The sequence below is a fragment of the Papio anubis genome, chromosome 2 (genome assembly GCF_008728515.1).
Source record: "Papio anubis isolate 15944 chromosome 2, Panubis1.0, whole genome shotgun sequence".
NCBI lineage: Eukaryota > Metazoa > Chordata > Mammalia > Primates > Cercopithecidae > Papio > Papio anubis.
This window is the reverse complement of record NC_044977.1, coordinates 141349562-141369176: the sequence shown is the minus strand read 5'-3', so window position 1 is coordinate 141369176 and position 19615 is coordinate 141349562. Positions and strand designations below refer to the sequence as shown.

General features: G+C 36.8%; 1 protein-coding gene across 2 annotated transcripts in view; it reads left to right on the top strand.

Moving 5' to 3' along the window:
- The window catches only part of EIF2A (eukaryotic translation initiation factor 2A), a 34002-nt gene that overhangs the window by 5063 nt on the left and 9324 nt on the right, over positions 1–19615 (top strand). Inside the window, exons 2-10 of one of the 2 annotated variants that reach the window (XM_003894955.5) lie at positions 944–1013; positions 4192–4266; positions 8041–8159; positions 9308–9407; positions 10101–10183; positions 13489–13562; positions 13695–13839; positions 13971–14087; positions 17742–18313. In XM_003894955.5, coding sequence (XP_003895004.2) covers positions 944–1013; positions 4192–4266; positions 8041–8159; positions 9308–9407; positions 10101–10183; positions 13489–13562; positions 13695–13839; positions 13971–14087; positions 17742–18313 — 1355 coding nt within the window. Of the gene's footprint in view, positions 1–943; positions 1014–2069; positions 2114–4191; positions 4267–8040; positions 8160–9307; positions 9408–10100; positions 10184–13488; positions 13563–13694; positions 13840–13970; positions 14088–17741; positions 18314–19615 lie in introns of those variants that run through there. The other variant, XM_017955793.3, reaches the window with a different exon arrangement.

Below are 19615 nucleotides of genomic sequence, written 5' to 3'. Positions count from 1 at the left end.
AGTATAGTCTAGGCTAGGCGTGGTGGCTCACACCTGTAATCTCAGCACTTTGGGAGGCTGAGGAGGGAGGATTGCCTTAGCCTAGGAGTTCAAGATCAGCCTGGGCAACAGTGAGACTCTGTCTCTATAAAACAAAACAAAACAAAACAAAAGCCAGGCAGGGTGGCACATACCTGTAGTCCCAGCTACTTGGGAGACTGAGCCAGGAGCATCACTTAAGTCCAAGAGTTTGAGATTGCAGTGAGCCTTGATCGTGCCAGTGTACTCCAGCCTGGGTGACAGCAAGACCCTGTCTCAAAAACATAAATAAAATAAAATAATTTAAACATAGAAATAAGAAGTATGGTCTAGTTCTGTAGATGATTATTTAATCTTGAACTTTGTTTCCACTTCATTTTTTAGGCTATTGCTGTCATTGGGGCCTTAGTAAATGAATATGTCTCATTCCACTTGTTCTCTTAGTTTGAGAAATTGTGAATATATTAATAATGCCTTATGTTTCTAAAAAGTTTAAACATATACTATATTTTTTTATTACTTTATGTAAAGCATACAGCTATCCTGTGTTCTGATATTTCCATTTTACAGATTAGGTCACAGATTCAGAGGTGGTAATGTATCCAAGATTCCACAGGCAGTTATAAATTTAGGTCAGCCTCTGAGTTCGTGTCCTCTTTACCATAAGACAGCTGCCTTTCTTTCAGTGATGACAAAGTTTCGAGTTTTTATTTAAAAAGTTACGTATTTCTCAGCAATTATATGATTTTATGTAACAGAGTAAGAAAATATGCCCTTTTGTTGCTAATATTCTATAGTTCAATGAAATATTTAATGATTTCATTAATATTTTTACTAAAGCTATTTTTTTTAAAAAAAAGACATTTGTGTTAACTGAGTCTTTATTAACAAAGTAATTGTTGTTCTTTTTATTTTATTTCTTTAGTCCGAGGATCAGAAGGACTGTACATGGTGAATGGACCACCACATTTTACAGAAAGCACAGTGTTTCCAAGGTACGGTTTATTTTGTTAAGTAATGTTATATGTTACAGGGAACATACAGTACAATCTAAAGTGTTTTGTTGGTGGTGTGTTTTGAACAAGAAAGGAAAAGAAGAGATGAATTCGTTTGTATTGTATAATATTGTATTGTATAATGTTAACCGAAGATGAAGAGAATACATATTCTCTATCAAGGAAAATGATCTTCAGATCTGAAAATAGTAACTTAAGCCTATCTATAAGGTAGGGGGAGCAATACTAAGAAAAAGTGTAGACACTAGTGTGACTGAATACAAGCCTTTAGTTTACAAGAGTTTTAAGGAATGAGAAAAACTTGCAAATTTGATAGCCAGATCGCTGCCAGTAATCTTAGTGAAATCATAATGAAAAAGATATTAAAAAGGGAGGACATATATATACACATAGTATGTAGCTAGCTAGCTGTTTTTTTTTTTCCCAAAAAGACAATGGACAAGTAAACCAAAAACTAGTTAAAAATGCTTATCTATAGGGGGAGAGAGTTACAGGATGCAGGGGACACATCTGTGAAAGAGCTTTGGTATAGTTTTGACTTTGGACCATATAATTGATTTAAATTTAAAAATTAAAGGCTGGGCGCGGCGGCTCACGTCTGTAATCCCAGCACTTTGGGAGGCTGAGGCGGGCCAGATCACCTGAGGTCAGGAGTTTAAGACCAGCCTGGCCAACATGGCGAAACCCCGTCTCTACTAAAAATACAAAAATTAGCCGGGCGTGGTGGTGGGTGCCTGTAGTCCCAGCTACTCTACTCACGAGGCTGATGCAGGAGAATCGCTTGAAACCCGGAGGTGGAGGTTGCTGTGAGCCAAAATCGTGCCACTGCACTCCAGCCTAGGCAAAAAGGTGAGACTCTGTCTCAAAAAAAAATTAAAAATAAAACAATGGGAAACTAAAATAAGTAATTCTAGGTTTATATCAGGCTGGTGGCATAACCATATGAAAATGTGCAAAATTCTTTTATTTGAGACTAAGTTTCGCTCTTGTTGCCCAGGCTAGAGTAAGGTGGTGCAATCTCAGCTTACTGCGACCTCTGCCTCCCGGGTTCAAGTGATTCTCCTGCCTCAGCCTCCCAAGTAGGTGAGATTACAGGTGCCTGCCACCATACCTGGCTAATTTTTTTGTATCTGTAGTAGTGATGGAGTTTCACCATGTTAGCCAGGCTAGTCTCAAACTCCTGACCTCAGGTGATCCATGGGCCTCGTCCTCCCAAAGTGCTGGGATTACAGGCGTGAGCCACCGTGCCAGCCTAATAGTTTTATTTTAACTAAAAGTTGATATTGTCATTTAAATCTACTATAGGATAGAGTAAATTAATTGTATTAATGTCATTAGGCACCAAGATTTTTCAGCATTAGAGTGAAAAGATAGACTTGCCTGTATCAATATGAACTCATGATTTCTTTTCATAAAACATTTGCATTTCCTAGTTCTATCCAATGAAAAGGCCTGGAAGCAGCAATAACACAGTAGCAGTGAATACCCTAGCTCACAGATTGTGATCTCTAAATACAGTTCTTCACTAAAAGGAACCACTTCCTTGGAGAAGTGGTCAACTCGAGGTCTGGGAGAGAAAATGTACAAGTTGCAGTGGGGACTTTTGTGCCAGAAAGCAAAGAAGCTATAAAAGACTTAATGAGATTTTGTTAAAGGGTCGTAGGAATCAACTTGAAGAGATTCACACCAACCTAAGATGGGAACATTGAGAATTATGAATAGAAAGATAAAGCGTGTGAAGTATATAAATGCTTCCCCCAAAAAATCCCCCCTCTATTTAAACCTTACTGGTCAGCATTGATGGTTGATGGAGTCCTCACTCATTACTTTGAAAATTGATAAATAAAGGGAAGGAATCAAGCACTTATCTTGCCTTATACAAACTGTTTATCAGAGTAACCAAATGGTTGATGATTTTGAAAAAGAGCTTTGTAGACGAATTCCAGTTAATAAATACAGAATGGATGCTGGATCAGACAATTACCATTTTGTCATCCTCAAGAAATGAATCTAGGCCACTGGTTCTCAAACTTTACCAAGCATCAGAATCATCTGAAAAGCTCATTAAAATCCAGATTACAGCTCTCTTTCCAAATGTTCTGATTCATTAGATCAGCGGTAGGGCCCAATAATTTGCGTTTTTAACAAATTCCCCAGTGATACTGATGCTGCAAATCTGGGGACCCCACTTAAGAACCACTGATCTAGGCAGATGATCGTCAAAAGATGCTGAAACCTTTAGCTGAACTGTTTGATGACTGTTAATGGGGAACTTTATAATCAGGCTGTTGTTATCTGACTCTACTGACCAGTGACTCTACCACCACTATGCCTGGCTAATTTTTGTATTTTTAGTAGAGACAGGGTTTTGCCACGTTGCCCAGGCTGGTCTCGAACTCCTGACCTCAGGTGATCTGCCTGCCTCGGCCTCCCAAACTGCTGGAATTACAGATGTGAGCCATTGCACCATGGGAAAGAGATTTTAAAAATGTTTTGATATCTATAAACTGAGTGTAAACTGTCATTGTGTGATTGCAGAAGCACAAATGTCATCTTCATTTGTGCCGATGAATTAATGCAAAGATAGTGTAAGGGATGTATTAGTCAGTTCTCAATGCATTTGTTGTTATTTTGCAATTCAAATTATTTTTTAGCCAGGAAGTTTTCATCTCATGTTGTGACTACACTAATGTACATCTACATGTGAATAGATACACATTTCTTTTTGGGTATTCATTATCACTGGGTGATGTATTCATAATAAACATCTTCAGTTCAGAGATACAGTACTTAGAGTTTTGATTACTTGATAGAATATTCCCAAGTAGTTAAGTGAGGAGCCTCTTATTGTTATACTTTCTATCTCGACACATAAGAAATTGATGGAAGGCCTACCACACAAACTTGTTCACCCAAAAGGCTCTATTTTTTTTTTAATCCATCTGTTAGTATGAAATCATTTTCCAGCTTACTTTACAATGTTTGTTAGCATTGCATTTTAAAGTATTTTGGCAGATGAAAGCATTTGGGAATTTTCTTAAATTTGTGCAGGTTCTGAGTTATTAAATTGATAGTGAAATGGTTGACTTTATAATCAGATTTTTTTGAAAAGTATTAATGCTTATTCATTTAAACTTTTTTTTTTTGTCATTTTCAGGGAATCTGGAAAGAATTGCAAAGTCTATACCTTTAGTAAGGATGGGACCTTGTTTGCCTGGGGCAATGGAGAAAAGTTAGTGTTCATTTACATAACATATTTTGTGTATCATGAATATAAACACTGGCATTATTTGAATAACAGATATTTGAGTGTCATTAATAAAATCCATCTTTTAATGTCATGATGTAGTGAGATATTACCTCTCATTACACAGAATACCTTCAAAGTTGTTCGTTTCTATATATATGCCATGACTTGCTTGAGTTATCTAGTTACCTAGAATTAAAAATTAATGTATGAAAAACATAATTTAATGCTAAAGAAACTGAGAAGTTGTTTTAAATAGTGCTCTAAGTTATTGGTTGGAGTTTCTTAAATCTGCACTAACACTGAGAGAATAATTCTCTTTACTCATTTAATCCTAGATGTAGATACTCTTTATCTTTGCTGTTAAATTGCTAACAACTGCCTGCAGTTATTATTATTAATCTTATGTATATAAAAGTGTATGTTATTCAAAAGAATGTTTAGTATAATATATGTTACATAAAATACCAGTTTACAAAATTGGTCTTGCACAAAAAATTATGTTGATTAAATGCTTATATTTTGTTAAGAAAACCAGTCCTTTTTAATTTTTCAAGAGTTACTACAACATTTTATTTCACAGACCATGCAAATGCCCAAATACTTGATTGGCTTAAAGTTATTTACATTGTTTTAAACCACATATAATACTGTTAGGTTTTTCAAAAGGGAGAAAATACATGCATTAGTTTGAAAAGCAAATTTTAAACGTTGTTCTTTACAATGGTAATGTATTCAGAAGTCTTTCAACTACCAGGTGAGATTGGATTAATAGTTGCTTTTTAAAAATTGACTACTAAAGAGAACATGTTGAATTAGTTGATTCACCTTTTTTAAGTAGCTGGCAGAATTAGCTTTTATAATTTAAAAAAATTGGTCTTTTATTCTTTTTCTTTTTTTTTTTTTAATTTTAATAGAAACAGGGTCTTGTTATGTTGACCAGGTTAGGCTCAAACTCCTGGGCCCAAGCAGTCCTCCTGCCTCGGCCTCCCAAAGTGTTGGGATTATAGGTGTTAGCCACTGTGCCCAGCCCTTTTTTTTTTTTTTTTTTTAAGTTATTGAATCTACTACTCTCTCTCTCTCTCTCTCTTTTTTTTTTTTTTTTTTTTTTTGAGACAGGGTCTCACTGTGTCACACTGTGTCACCCAGGCTGGAGTGGTACAGTGGCACCATCTCAGCTCACGGCAACCTCTACCTCCCAGGTTCAAGCGATTCTCCTGCTGCAGCCTCCCCAGTAGCTGAGACTACAAGCTGAGCCCACACCACCACGTCTGGCTAATTTTTGTATTTTTAGTAGAGATGGTGTTTCACCCTGTTGGTCAGGCTGGTCTCTAACTCCTGACCTCAAGTGATCCACCCGCTTCATTCAGCCTCCCAAATCATTAGGATTACAGGCATGAACCACCTCACCCAGCCTGAATCTACTACTCTCAAATCATTAATAATATAATTATAATGAGTCTTATCTACAATGTTAACAGTTTTAATCTCAGCCTCAAAAAATAAGATGTGATCTCAAAATTTCTTATTTTGTGTAACCTATTGTGGGTACTTAAATTTTATTTTTTAATCCATATTTTAGTTTGTATTATTTGAGTAATGAGTCAATCGAAATTTACTACCTAATGGGCTATACTATACTTCTTTTCGTTGTCTTTTTTGTTTTGTTTTTGAGGTATTCCTTGTTCTTCTAGCTTAGAGTTTGTTGAATAAGTCTATTTTTACCTTGGCAGTTATTGTTAATAGTTCACTCGTATCTGCACTTAACCTTCTGTTGGATTCAACTCTGAATCCTTTTAGTATGTCCCCGTATGTCATGTCCATGATTTTAATAGATTTCATCTATATTACGTTCTAGCATTTATTTCATTAAAGTGCTGTGACCACAATGGTACTTATTGTTCTGGGCCAAAAGAACTAGATTTCATGTATTGATTGTGGTCTTTGTTCAGTTTCTGGTTAACTAAGTCAGAAACCATTATGATTCTTCCTTAAATATGTTTTTTCTTAATTAAAATAAACATCCGTCATTAAACTAAGAATAACTATTAAAGACCATCAATTCTGAGGAGGCTGTGGTTGAAAAGCAAAGAAAAAAATGAAGGTTAACAACAGCAACAGCAAGAAAACAAGAAAGCATCTCGTAATTCTAAAATAGGTTATTTGCAGCAAGTTGTAAAGACTTCCATGTAGGTGTCTGTGTTTAAATAATATGTGGTAGTTTTTCATTCTTTTCAGTGACTGCTTATCTTAAACTCAGTTATCTTCCTCAAACCTGAGTAGAACAAAGTTACTTACAGCAACTTCTGGAATAAGATGGAGTGTCTTTTTTTTTTTTTTTTTTTTTTTTAACACCCCAGAGTGTTTAGTACATAAAAGCAAGCCAGGCCAAACTGATTTCAAAGCTTGGCTGTGGCATTTATCAATAGTATGATCTTGAGCAAATTATCAAATCATTTTTCTAAGCCTAAATTTAAGCACATGTAAAACAGAAATGATGACGTTTATAAGATTGTTCTAAGGATTAAATGAGAAAATGTACGTAAAGTGGTTAGGTACATAGAAAACATCCCAAAATGGAACTGCTTTTATCATACAATTATTGTCATTTTTGTCATTGTACTATAATAATTCTTAGAATCATATCTTTTAAAGATTGCTCTTGAGATTGTAGTAGACGTCAAATGTCTCCTTACTGATTTCCCTAGCTGCTATAGCTTCCATTTATTAAAAAAAAAAAAAAAAATTTAATTGAAATGAGATCTTGCTATGTTGCCCAGGCTGGTTTTGAACTCCTGGGCTCAAGTGGTCCTCCCACCTCAGCCTCCCAACGTGCTGGGTTTACAGGCATGAGCCACTGCACCTGGCCCATTTATTCAAATTTAAAAGTATACTTTTGTGGGCCAGACACAGTGGCTCATGCCTGTAATCCCAGCACTTTGGAAGGCCAAGGTGGGTGGATCACCTGAGGTCGGGTGTTCGAGACCAGCCTGGCCAACATGGTGAAACCCCGTCTCCACCAAAAATACAAAAAATTAGCCAGGTGTGGTGGCATGCGCCGGTAGTCCCAGCTACTCGGGAGGCTTAGGCAGGAGAATCACTTAAACCCAGGTTGCAGTGAGTCAGGATTGTGCCTGGTGACAGAGTGAGACTCCATCTCAAATAAAAAATAAAACCAAAGTATACTTTTGCCATTTTCTCTAGCACCTTTGCCTTTCCTTTGATTGACAGACCTCAACTTCTCTGTAGATTAGTTTTGTGTTCACTTATAGGCGTTTTTTTCCTTTTCAGCTGAAATTGGAATCATCCATGTGTCTTCTATTTTATATCGTTTCCCAACACTAGCCTTATATAGGAGGCTTTTGGTAAAATATATACTTTTTTTTTTTTTTGAGACAGAGTCTCACTCTGTTGCCCAGGCTGGAGTGCAGTGGCACGATCTCAGCTCAGTGCAGCCTCTACCTCCCGAGTAGCTGGGATTATAGGTGCCCACCACCGCGCCTGGCTAATTTTTGTAATGTTAATAGAGACAGAGGTTGTGCTGGAATCACAGATGTGAGCCACTGCACCTGGCTTTTTTTTTTTTTTTTTAAGTTAAGGTATTTCCTGGATATTTTCTAGAACCAACTTGAAGTTGCTTTTTATGAAAAATGAACATTTTGGAGTGATCTGTGTTTGAAAAGAGCTATGAATGTTTTGGTTAGTGTTGACTACTATAAAACAGTATTTCATTGTTGAAATAATTTCTTTTGAAACCAGAGTAAATATTATCAGTGTCACTAACAAGGGGCTACTGCACTCCTTCGACCTCCCAAAGGCAGTTTGCCTTGAATTCTCGCCCAAAAATACTGTCCTGGCAACGTGGCAGCCTTATACTAGTAAGTATTTTCTCAGTGTAAAAATACTCTGACAGGATCAATTACGTTTAGTCAGGGGAAAAAGTTATAAAGTTTATAACCTCATAAGAAAGTAATTTGTCTTTACGATACTTTTGTGTTTGTGAATATTTATGATCAACAGTGAATCTTGTACTCTCCAAATAAACAATGTATTGAAAGTAATTTCAAGGTCTATGGTAAGTTAGTGTAAAGAGCCCTTATGAGCTAAAGGAAAAGAAAAAGCTCAAGGGAAAATTCAGAAAGTAAATAACTGCTGGATAGAGATTTCTGAAGATTAAGAATAATAATGACTTTTAAAATCAAGACATTTTAAATAATTATTACGTGAAAGGAAGTACAGTAGACAGAACATCTAAGGGATGTGTATGGTATAAGTAGAAAATGTGCCATTTTCCAATATATTTAAAGGGATACCTAATGATAATATATGAACATTTTATATAGCTGTGTTTCATGTAATAAAATAGTTATAAGGGCTTATTTTAAGAAACATTTTCTAATAATGTTGATATGATTGAATAAGTAAATGATAATAGGTCATTGGGTTACAAACATCCTGAGTTTTTGTTCTTTCATTTTTTTTTTTTTTTTTTTTTTTGAGACGGAGTCTCGCTCTGTCGCCCAGGCTGGAGTGCAGTGGCGCGATCTCGGCTCACTGCAAGCTCTGCCTCTCGGGTTCACGCCATTCTCCTGCCTCAGCCTCCCGAGTAGCTGGGACTACAGGCGCCCACAACCGCGCCCGGCTAATTTTTTGTATTTTTAGTAGAGACGGGGTTTCACCGTGGTCTCGATCTCCTGACCTTGTGATCCGCCCGCCTCGGCCTCCCAAAGTGCTGGGATTACAGGCGTGAGCCACCGTGCCCGGCCAGAGTTTTTGTTCTTTCAAAAGGCATGAACTCTAATGAATCTTATTTTTCCAAGTGAATGAAAGAGATACTGAGAATCAGTGTAGAATCATGAATGGTTTATGTAACCTTTTTTTTTTTTTTTTTTGGTAACACAGAGGCAAGCTTTCATGATTTAACCCATTTGATAGTAATCCATGTCAAACTTAATAAATAAGAAAAATAATCTTTTTACAAATGTTACAAGGCAATTACTGAAAAAAAAAAAAAATTTTATTGCAGCTTCTAAAGATGGCACAGCTGGGATACCCAACCTACAACTTTATGATGTGAAAACTGGGACATGTTTGAAATCTTTCATCCAGAAAAAAACGCAAAATTGGTAAATAAATGGTTTAAAATACTAATTTTTTACATAGTGTTTTTAATGTCATCACTGTATAATATTTGTTTTCCTGATATTGATTTAAAAAAATAACTTATCAGACAAAAATCTACATTTTTAAGGATTTTGTATGTAGGAATGTAATAGAGCAAAAACTTGATCTTTCTTTCCTTTAGTATTAAGTGGAAAGGAACAATACTTCTTTTTTTTTTTTTTTTTTTTTTTTCTTTTTGAGACGGAGGCTCGCTCTGTCGCCCAGGCTGGAGTGCAGTGATGTGATCTTGGCTCACTGCAACCTCCACCTCCTAGGTTCAAGCGATTTCACCAGCCTCAGCCTCCCAAGTAGCTGGGACTACAGGCGCGTGCCACCATGCCAGGCTAATTTTTGTATTTTTAGTAGAAACGGGGTTTCACCATTTGTCCAGGCTGGTCTTGGAACTCCTGACCTTAGGTGATCCACCCGCCTAGGCCTCCCAAAGTGCTGGGATTACAGGTATGAGCCACTGTGCCCAGACTTTTCTATTAACATATATTGACTAAAACTATTAGTAACTGACTTGATATCATATTTATAAGTGTTTATAAGTGTTTTTCCTTAAATAGTAACCAGTATCATAAATTACTTTAACATGTTAATGTGATGTTACATTCCGTCTGAATGTTTTTTATACTTTTTTTTTTTTGACATAGGTGTCCATCCTGGTCAGAAGATGAAACTCTTTGTGCCCGCAATGTTAACAATGAAGTTCACTTCTTTGAAAACAACAATTTTAGTATGGAAAGATATATGACATAATTTTATTACTTACTGTAATCATATACAGTTTTCATTAACTTTTATGATACCATAGGGTTTTCCTAAATACTGTTAATTTATTAATCAATAATTGCTATTACATTCATTTTCATAATTTTTTATAAGTCTGAATTCAGTGAAAATCTATAACACAAAGGTTTTCTTTTACAATAACTTTTTATTATCTGATAATTGCTATTAAGACATTTGAATATCTTTTCCTGAAAGTAATTGCTATTGAAATTCTGTGACACAAATTTTTTAGATATTTTATACTGTAGAATTTTAAACATAAAACTTCAGACACCTAGTCCTAACATCAGCTTATGGCCAGTCTTATCCATGCATCTCTCCAGCTACCATCTCTCTTACTAAGTGAAAGCAAATCCCAGACATGGTATAATTTTATATACTTGTTAAATATATAATTGTAAATATTTCAGGGTAGATTTCTGAAGATTGGGGCCTTTCATTTTTTAAACTTAGCCACAAAACCATTATCACAAATTATTAAATATGTGTTCAAATTTCTACTACTTGCAAATGTTACAATTTTTTTAAAACTCAGGATCCAAATAAGGTACTGCACATTGTGGTTGGTTGATATATCTTTTATGTTTCTTTTGGTCCTATAAGTTCCCACACCATCTGTTTTTTTTTTTTTTTTAATTCTTCATAATTTATTGTTTAAGAAACAAGGTTATTTGTCTTGCGTATTTTCCCATAGTTTGAATTTTGCTTTTGTATCCCATGGTATAATTTAACATGTTCGTCTGTCCCCTATAAATTGCCAGTTAACTCTAGAGTTGGTCAGCTTCAGGTTCTTTTTTAAATGAGTAAGGGTAAGACTACATTATAAGGTGATGTTCACTTCTTTTATCAAGAAGCACATAATGTCTGGTTGTCTTTAATTTTGTAGGGTTAGCTGACAATGTTTCATGCCTAAATGCATTATTTCATCAGTGGTTGCAAATTGTTGATATTCTGGTGTTTTCTCCCTCCCTTATTTTTCAGCTGTACTGCCTCTATAAAGAAAAATTTCCCCTTCCACTATTTGGTTACCTAGTGCTGCATTTATATAGAAAAGGCAGGATCAATATTCTTGCTTTTATCAGTTTTAATATAATGTATTCTATCTCTAGCAACCTTCATTGTAACCAATTAGCTTTTTCCCCATTCTTGTTTTTTGAGAGTGGGCCTCATTCTTTTGTCCAAGCTGAGTGCAATCATGGCTTGCTGCAACCTCGACTTCCTGGGCTCAAGCAATTCTCCTGCCTCAGCCTCCCAAGTAGCTGGGACTACAGGCTTGCACCACCACGCCCGGCTAATTTTTGATTATTTGTAGAAACAGGATCTCACTGTGTTGCCCAGGCTGTTTTTTAGTTCCATTCTTTTTTTGTTTTGTTTTGTTTTGTTTTGTTTGAGAAGGAGTTTCACTCTTGTTGCCCAGGCTAGAGTGCAAAGGTGCGATCTCGGCTCACTGCAACCTCTGCCTCCCAGGTTCAAGCGATTCTCCTACCTCAGCCTCCTGAATAGCTGAGATTACAGGCATGTGCCACCACGCCCAGCTAATTTTATATTTTTAGTAGAGATGGGATTTCGCCATGTTGGTCAGACTGGTCTCGAACTCCCGATCTCAGGTGATCCACCTGCCTGAACCTCCCAAAGTACTGGGATTACATGCATGAGCCACCGTGCCTGGCCTTTTTAGTCCCATTCTTAATGTGGATTGAAAATACATGTGTTTCAGTCCATTGTAGTTATTTTTCTTATGGATGCTCAAATTGTCTCATCATTGACCAATTAGTCTTTAGTGACTTCTTTGCTATATGGTAAGAAAAGTCATTCTAGGATTAATTTGTACATTTCTAACCATTACACCTAGAACTGGCTAATTTTTCAGGAAACCCTATCTCCTTTTTGGTGTGCTACTTTTGAATAGCTATTGATCTCTGAAATTGAACAAATAAAAGTATTAGCTCTTGATCTCAGTAAAGGAAACATTAAAAGGAAATGGGGTTTCTTGAAAAATTGGCTGAGTCTAGCAAAAAAAAGTTGTATTTAGGTTCTAGGGATTCTTATTAGCTGTTGCATTGGTCATTGTTTCTAGGCATTTTTTTCTATTTAAAAAATGTAACAATCATAGTTTTTTTAAAATTAAAGTTTTATGCTTATAGTTTTATTTAAATTAAAGACTACAAGGTTTTTATTTAACTTCTTCTATCTTATTTGTATTGCCTTTTGTTACCACCAAGAATCTTGTTTCTCTGGAATACCAGGGATGATAATTCGAGAATATCACATTCACATAAGCGTTCATTTGGTTTGTTCCACATTATCCACAGGGTATTCGTAGAATCTTAATACCAAAAAGTGACACTATTGCTGAAAATAATTTTTTAAAAAGGGTTTGCAGTTATTTTTGTCTTTAGAGCATCCCATTACTGATTGTACAGTTTTGAGTGTATCATAGTTAGAATAGGAATTGGTAACTTTGTTCACACATACCAAAGATGGCATGTAGGCTGATTTTGAGCAATATCCAATCAGTATAATTATGCCTTTCATTTTCCTGTGTTTGAGGCGCACTGTCACCTCACTGTTTCAGGGTTAACTTGCTTTCTTGTCTGATTCGCCTCTTTGTGAGCATGCCAAATGAAGAGGGATCACCACTTTGACAGTTTGGTGCGCTGCGTTTGAAAAGCCATTGATCTCTGAAATCAAACAAAGAAAGTATAGTAGCTCTTGATCTAATTAACTAGGGTAGCAGCTTTATTAATAGCAGCATGGTTTGGACTGCTCTTAATATCAGCCATTGTTACTATGGTTGTGATCATCGTTATCATGCATCTGTTTATCACATTAAGTTATAGAATTTCCATATCCACATTCTGCAGTAGCAGGCCAAGGTTGATCTTTTCCTTCTAATAGGCTCTAAGACCACTTTATTTCAGCGATTGAAGAGAGGATAACTGACATTTATCAAATACCTACCATGTGCCTGGTACTGTTCTCTTAAAACCTTACTGAGAGTTGGGTGGTATAATCGCATTACTTGCCTGAGCTCACACTGCAAGTAAATGACTGAGTAGAAATTGAAGCCTACATTTGTCTTGCTCCTACCCCATGCTTTTTCCACTGTGTTACTGTGTGTCACCAGCAGGAGACTACAGTGAGTACTATTAGTGTGTAGTTATAGTAATCCTTTATAATGTATTCAGAGTTTAACATGTTCCTTTTAGCCTCTCTCATCAATCTGATTTAATTTATTTTTTTTTTTAGACACAATTGCAAATAAATTGCATTTGCAAAAAATTAATGATTTTGTATTATCACCTGGACACCAACCATACAAGGTAATTGCTGTTTTTGTTTAAGTGGAATATTATGTGTTTAAACCTTTTCCTAGTTTTTTGTGACTGTAAAAACATGTCCATCTCAGTTTTTATTCTCAAAAAATTAAGTAATGATTTATGTGTGTATCTTAGGTGGCTGTCTATGTTCCAGGAAGTAAAGGTGCACCTTCATTTGTTAGATTATATCAGTACCCCAACTTTGCTGGACCTCATGCAGCTTTAGCTAATAAAAGTTTCTTTAAGGCAGATAAAGTTACAATGCTGTGGAATAAAAAAGGTATGCTAAGTATATTTTATCCCTCTTGTTTACCAGTTGTTAATTTAGGCTATATTCCTATGCATATAACAGAAGAATCAATGCCCATGTAATTTGTGTTTTAAATCTAATTAAAGTTTTTACTGTTATAGCTACTGCTGTGTTGGTAATAGCTAGCACAGATGTTGACAAGACAGGAGCTTCCTACTATGGAGAGCAAACTCTGCACTATATTGCAACAAATGGCGAAAGTGCTGTAGTGCAATTACGTGAGTATTCCAGCAGTCTTCCTTTGATTAGAAACAATGGTAGTAAAAAATACTATGCCATAAAGATGATATAATCTAAATTCTTGATCAAAAGATAGAATTCAAGTACCTTAATAACCTTTAAGATAAAATTCTTCTTAATTAAGAAACTTAAAATCATCCTCAAACATACCTTATTTTGGCAGAATACAATTAGTTATTTGAGTTATGCCAGCGTTTTAGAAGTAAACTTCCTGAGTGAGGTAATTCCGTTGTAGTAGCTCTTTTGGAGCTTACTTAGCTAATTATGACAGCAAATTGCTTAATACTATCTTTAGAATTGTTAGTAATATCCAAGAGGCCAGGCATGGTGGCTCATGCCTATAATTCCAACACATTTTGGGAGGCTGAGATGGGAAGATCATTTGAGCCCAGGAGTTCAAGACCAGCCTGATCAACATAGTGAGACCCCGCCTCTACAAAAAATAGAAAAACTTAGCCAGGCATGGTGGCATATGGCTGTAGTCCCAGCTCCTCAGGAGACTGAGGCAGGAGGATCACTTGAGCCCAGAAGTTCAAGGCTGCAGTGAGCTATGATCGTGTCACTGTACTTAAGCCTGGGTGAAAGCCCGTCTCAAAATAATAATATCCAAGAATGTTACCACTTCATCTGTTGTTTTAATGAACTAAAACTTTAAAATAATAGTTTTAAAATACTGACAGCTTCCTAATTTTCTCGTTTTGAATTGAACTTATGTAAGTAGGGTAATCTACCTTTTAAAAAACTATATTTCCATTGAAGTCAAAGAAAAAACAAGGATGGCTCCCCTTTTCACTTTATTTTAATAACATTCTGAAATACCTAGTCACTCTAACTAATCAGCAGAAGTAGAATATATACAGTTTTGAAAGAAAACAAAATCATCTCTGCTCATGTAGTTGAAGTCACACTATAACCAACAGCTACTTTAAAAAAATAAAAGATTCCATATATAGCAAAAAAATAATAAGAACAAATATATAGGGCCAATGGGAAGAAAACTTTAAAACTCTTCAGAGAGACAAACTATGGCCTTTACTAAGAAGAATTATTTTTATAAAGATGTCATTTCTCTGCTATCAATCTAAAACTGAATTTAAATGCTGACTAATTTTTTTTTTTTTTAAATAAACTGGCTCTAAGGTTGGTGTTGAAAAATGAACACACAAGAGTATTTTGGAAACTTGTGTAAAAGAAGAGCAGGGCAGGGGAAGTTATCTGGAGTTCTGACACTACCAGATATTAAAATGTACCCAGCACTTTGGGAGGCTGAGGTGGGCGGATCATGAGGTCAGGAGATCAAGACCATCCTGGCTAACATGGTGAAACCCCGTTTCTACTAAAAAGACAAAATTTAGTTGGGTGTGGTGGCACGTGCCTGTAATCCTAGCTACTCAGGAGGCTGAGGCATGAGAATTGCTGAAACCAGGAGTCAGAAGTTGCAGTGTGCCAAGATTGCGCCACTGCACTCCAGCCTGGTGACAAAGCGAGACTCCATCACAAAAAAGAAAAGTAAGGCAATTGTAATTAAGACAGTTTGGTTGTGGTATATGGATATACTGGTAAAACTGATAAATCAGTGGAAGAGAACAGAGTCCAGAAATAGATCCATACTTTTGTAGACATTAATATATGATAAAGTCAGCATTTGAATCAATGAATCAATGGAGGGGAAAATATTGATCATTTAATATATCGTTTGGGACAACTGGCTAGTCATTTGAAACAAAAGGTTATTATCTTCTTCACCAAAATAAATTCTGGTTGGGTCAAAAACTTATACATAAGACTGCAGAGGAACTAGAAGAATATATGGGAGAATTTTTTTTTCTAATCTTAAAGAGTAGAAAAAGACTTTTTAAACAAGACAGAAGTACTAAGGGGCAAAATGATGAATTTGACCATAGAAGAATAATGGGTTATTGCAGTAAGAGAAGAAAAGCATCCATAAATTAAACAAAATGAACAAGAATTTGGGGAAAATATATTTTTTAAATAGTCAAGTGATGTGTTATGAGAAAGGGTAAATGTTCTTAATATATCAAGTAAGCCAAGTAAAAGACCAATAATTGGAGAAAAATAAAATAGGCGTAGGATAGTAAAAATTAGTCCTCAGAGCCAGTGTGGTGGCTCATGCATATAATCCCAACTATCTAGGAGCCTGAGGTGGGAGGATTGTGTGAGCCCAGAAATTTGAGGCTGCAGCGAGCTAAGATCCCACATCTGTACTCCAGCCTTGGTGACAGAATGAGACCATCTCTTTAAAAAAAAGAAAAAAAATCAGCCCTTAGAAAAAGAAATAAAATTACTTATATTAAAAGATGCTTAACTTATAATTAAAAAAATAGAAATGAAAACAAGATAGATATTTTCACTTAATAGGCTGATGAAGATAAAAATATGAAACTACACAGTATGGTTGAAGTATAGTGAGGGGGAAGCCTGCATCATCAAAAACTGCTGATAGAGGCTAGGCACAGTGGCTCTTGCCTATAATCCCAGCACTTTGGGAGGCTGAGGCAGGTAGATCACCTGAAGTCGGGAGTTCACAACCAGCCTGACCAACATGGTGAAACCCCATCTCTGCTAAAAATACAAAATTAGCCCTGCGTGGTAGCTCATGCCCATAATCCCAGCTACTCAGGAGGCTGAGGCAGGAGAATCGTTTGAACCCGGGAGGCAGAGGTTGTGTTGAGCCCAGACCGTGCCACTGCACTCCAGCCTGGGTGATGAGAGTGAAACTCCATCTCAAAAACAAAAAAAAATTCTGAAAGGATATCCAAGAAATACAACATAGGGTTGCCTTTGTGTAAAGTGACCTGTGTTTGTGGCTTTTTTTTTTTTTTTTTTTTTTTTGAGATGGAGTCTCGCTCTGTCGCTGAGGCTGGAGTGCAGGGGCGCGATCTTGGCTCACTGCAACCTCTGCCTCCCAGGTTCAAGTGCTTCTCCTGCCTCAGCCTCCCGAGTAGCTGGGATTACAGGTGCATGCCACCATGCCCCACTAATTTTTCTACTTTTAGTAATGATGGGGTTTCACCATGTTGGCAAGGCTGGTCTCCAACTCCTGACCTCAGGTAATCTGCCCACCTCGGCCTCCCAAAGTCCTGGGATTATAGGCGTGAGCCACTGCACCTGGCCTTTTGTGCCTTTTTAAAAAATATAGGGCACAGTGGCTCATGCCTATAATCCTAGCACTTTGGAATGCCAAGGCAGGAGGATCCCTTGAGCCCAGGAAGTCGAGGCAGCAGTGAGCTTTGATCATGCCACTGCACTCCAGCCTGGGCCACAAAGTAAGATCCCATTTCTATAAATAAATAAAATAGTTTGTATTTTGATTACCGTCTGCACGTATTACCCTTTCCAAAAAAAATGTTTATTAATAGTAACTATTACTATAAGGCCATATTACCAAAATGTTTAAAAGACATTAAGATTCAGTAGGGGTTCTTAAATATAAATTTATGATTATACATTAATCGCCCTAGTATATAATATAAGAGTATTTTAATGTTAACATTCCTTGAAATTTTTTTATCTGTTTGATGTGTTCGTGAGTACTATATGATGGTAACTTTTGCTAACAAATATTTATATAGTTCTTTATTGCTAATTTGGGCTTTATATTCTTTTTCTAGCAAAAAATGGCCCCATTTATGATGTAGTTTGGAATTCTAGTTCTACTGAGTTTTGTGCTGTATATGGTTTTATGCCTGCCAAAGCGACAATTTTCAACTTGAGATGTGATCCTGTATTTGACTTTGGAACTGGTCCTCGTAATGCAGCCTACTATAGCCCTCATGGACATATATTAGTATTAGCTGGATTTGGAAATCTGAGAGGACAAATGGAAGTGTGGGATGTGAAAAACTACAAACTTATTTCTAAACCAGTGGCTTCTGATTCTACATATTTTGCTTGGTGCCCAGATGGTGAGCATATTTTAACAGCCACATGTGCTCCCAGGTTACGGGTTAATAATGGATACAAAATTTGGCATTATACTGGCTCTATCTTGCACAAGTATGATGTGCCATCAAATGCAGAATTATGGCAGGTTTCTTGGCAGCCATTTTTGGATGGAGTATTTCCAGCAAAAACAATAACTTACCAAGCAGTTCCAAGTGAAGTACCCAGTGAGGAACCTAAAGTTGCAACAGCTTATAGACCCCCAGCTTTAAGAAATAAACCAATCACCAATTCCAAATTGGTAAGTAAAGTTTTACTACTTTTATAGAAAAGTTTTATTTTGGGCTAGGAGTGGTGGTTCACATCTGTAATGCCGGCACTTTGGGAGGCCGAGGTGGGAGGATCACTTGAGGTCAGGAGTTTAAGACTAGACTGGCCAACATGTTGAAACCCCGTCTCTACTAAAAATAACAAAAATTAGCTGGGCATAGTGGCGCATGCCTGTACTCCCAGCTCCTCAGGAAGCTGAGGCAAGAGAATCGCTTGAACCCTGGAGGCGGAGGTTGTGAACGGAGATCACACCACTGCACTCCATCCAGCCTGAGGAACAGAGCGGGACTCCGTCTCAAAAACAACCACCACCACCTTTCTCTTGGACTGGACAAAATGTATCAGTGGTCTGAAACTTCTTAATTTCCATCGAAATGTTTACTATTTCGGCCGGGCGCGGTGGCTCAAGCCTGTAATCCCAGCACTTTGGGAGGCCGAGACGGGCGGATCACGAGGTCAGGAGATCGAGACCATCCTGGCTAACACAGTGAAACCCCATCTCTACTAAAAAATACAAAAAAAAAAAAAAACTAGCCAGGCGATGTATCGGGCGCCTGTAGTCCCAGCTACTCGGGAGGCTGAGGCAGGAGAATGGCGTAAACCCAGGAGGCGGAGCTTGCAGTGAGCTGAGATCCGGCCACTGCACTCCAGCCTGGGCGACAGAGCCAGACTCCGTCTCAAAAAAAAAAAGTTTACTGTTTAAACAGTATTGTTTTATTTATGTAAAATTATATAAAAACAACACATGGTATTTGTATTTATCATATTTATTTAGATTTAAAAAGAAAATATATAGTAGATTTTGGATTTGTCCTATTTCTGTATTGGAATTTTCCTTACCTCAGATAAATACAAAAGTAACTCCAATCCATCCTGCTTTCTTTATCTGTGCATGATGGCACAATTCTTTGATCCATAAAACTAGTAGGTTTATTTTGGTGAGGGGGAGAAATTGATACAGAAAATAATACTTTGGAAATGGTGATGAAATTAGGTAAGAACTTAAAATCAGGATTTTTGTTTGTTTGTTTTGTTTTTGAGACACAGTCTCACTCTGTCACCTAGGCTGGAGTGCGGTGGCACTATCTCTGCTCACTGCAACCTCTGCCTCCCGGGTTCAAGCAATTCCCCTGCCTCAGCCTTTTGAGTAGCTGGGATTACAGGTGCCTGCCACCACGTCCAGCTAATTTTATTTTTAGTAGAGATGGGGTTTTGCCCTGTTGGCCAGGCTGGTCTGGAACTCCCTACCTTAGGTGATCCACCCACGTTGGCC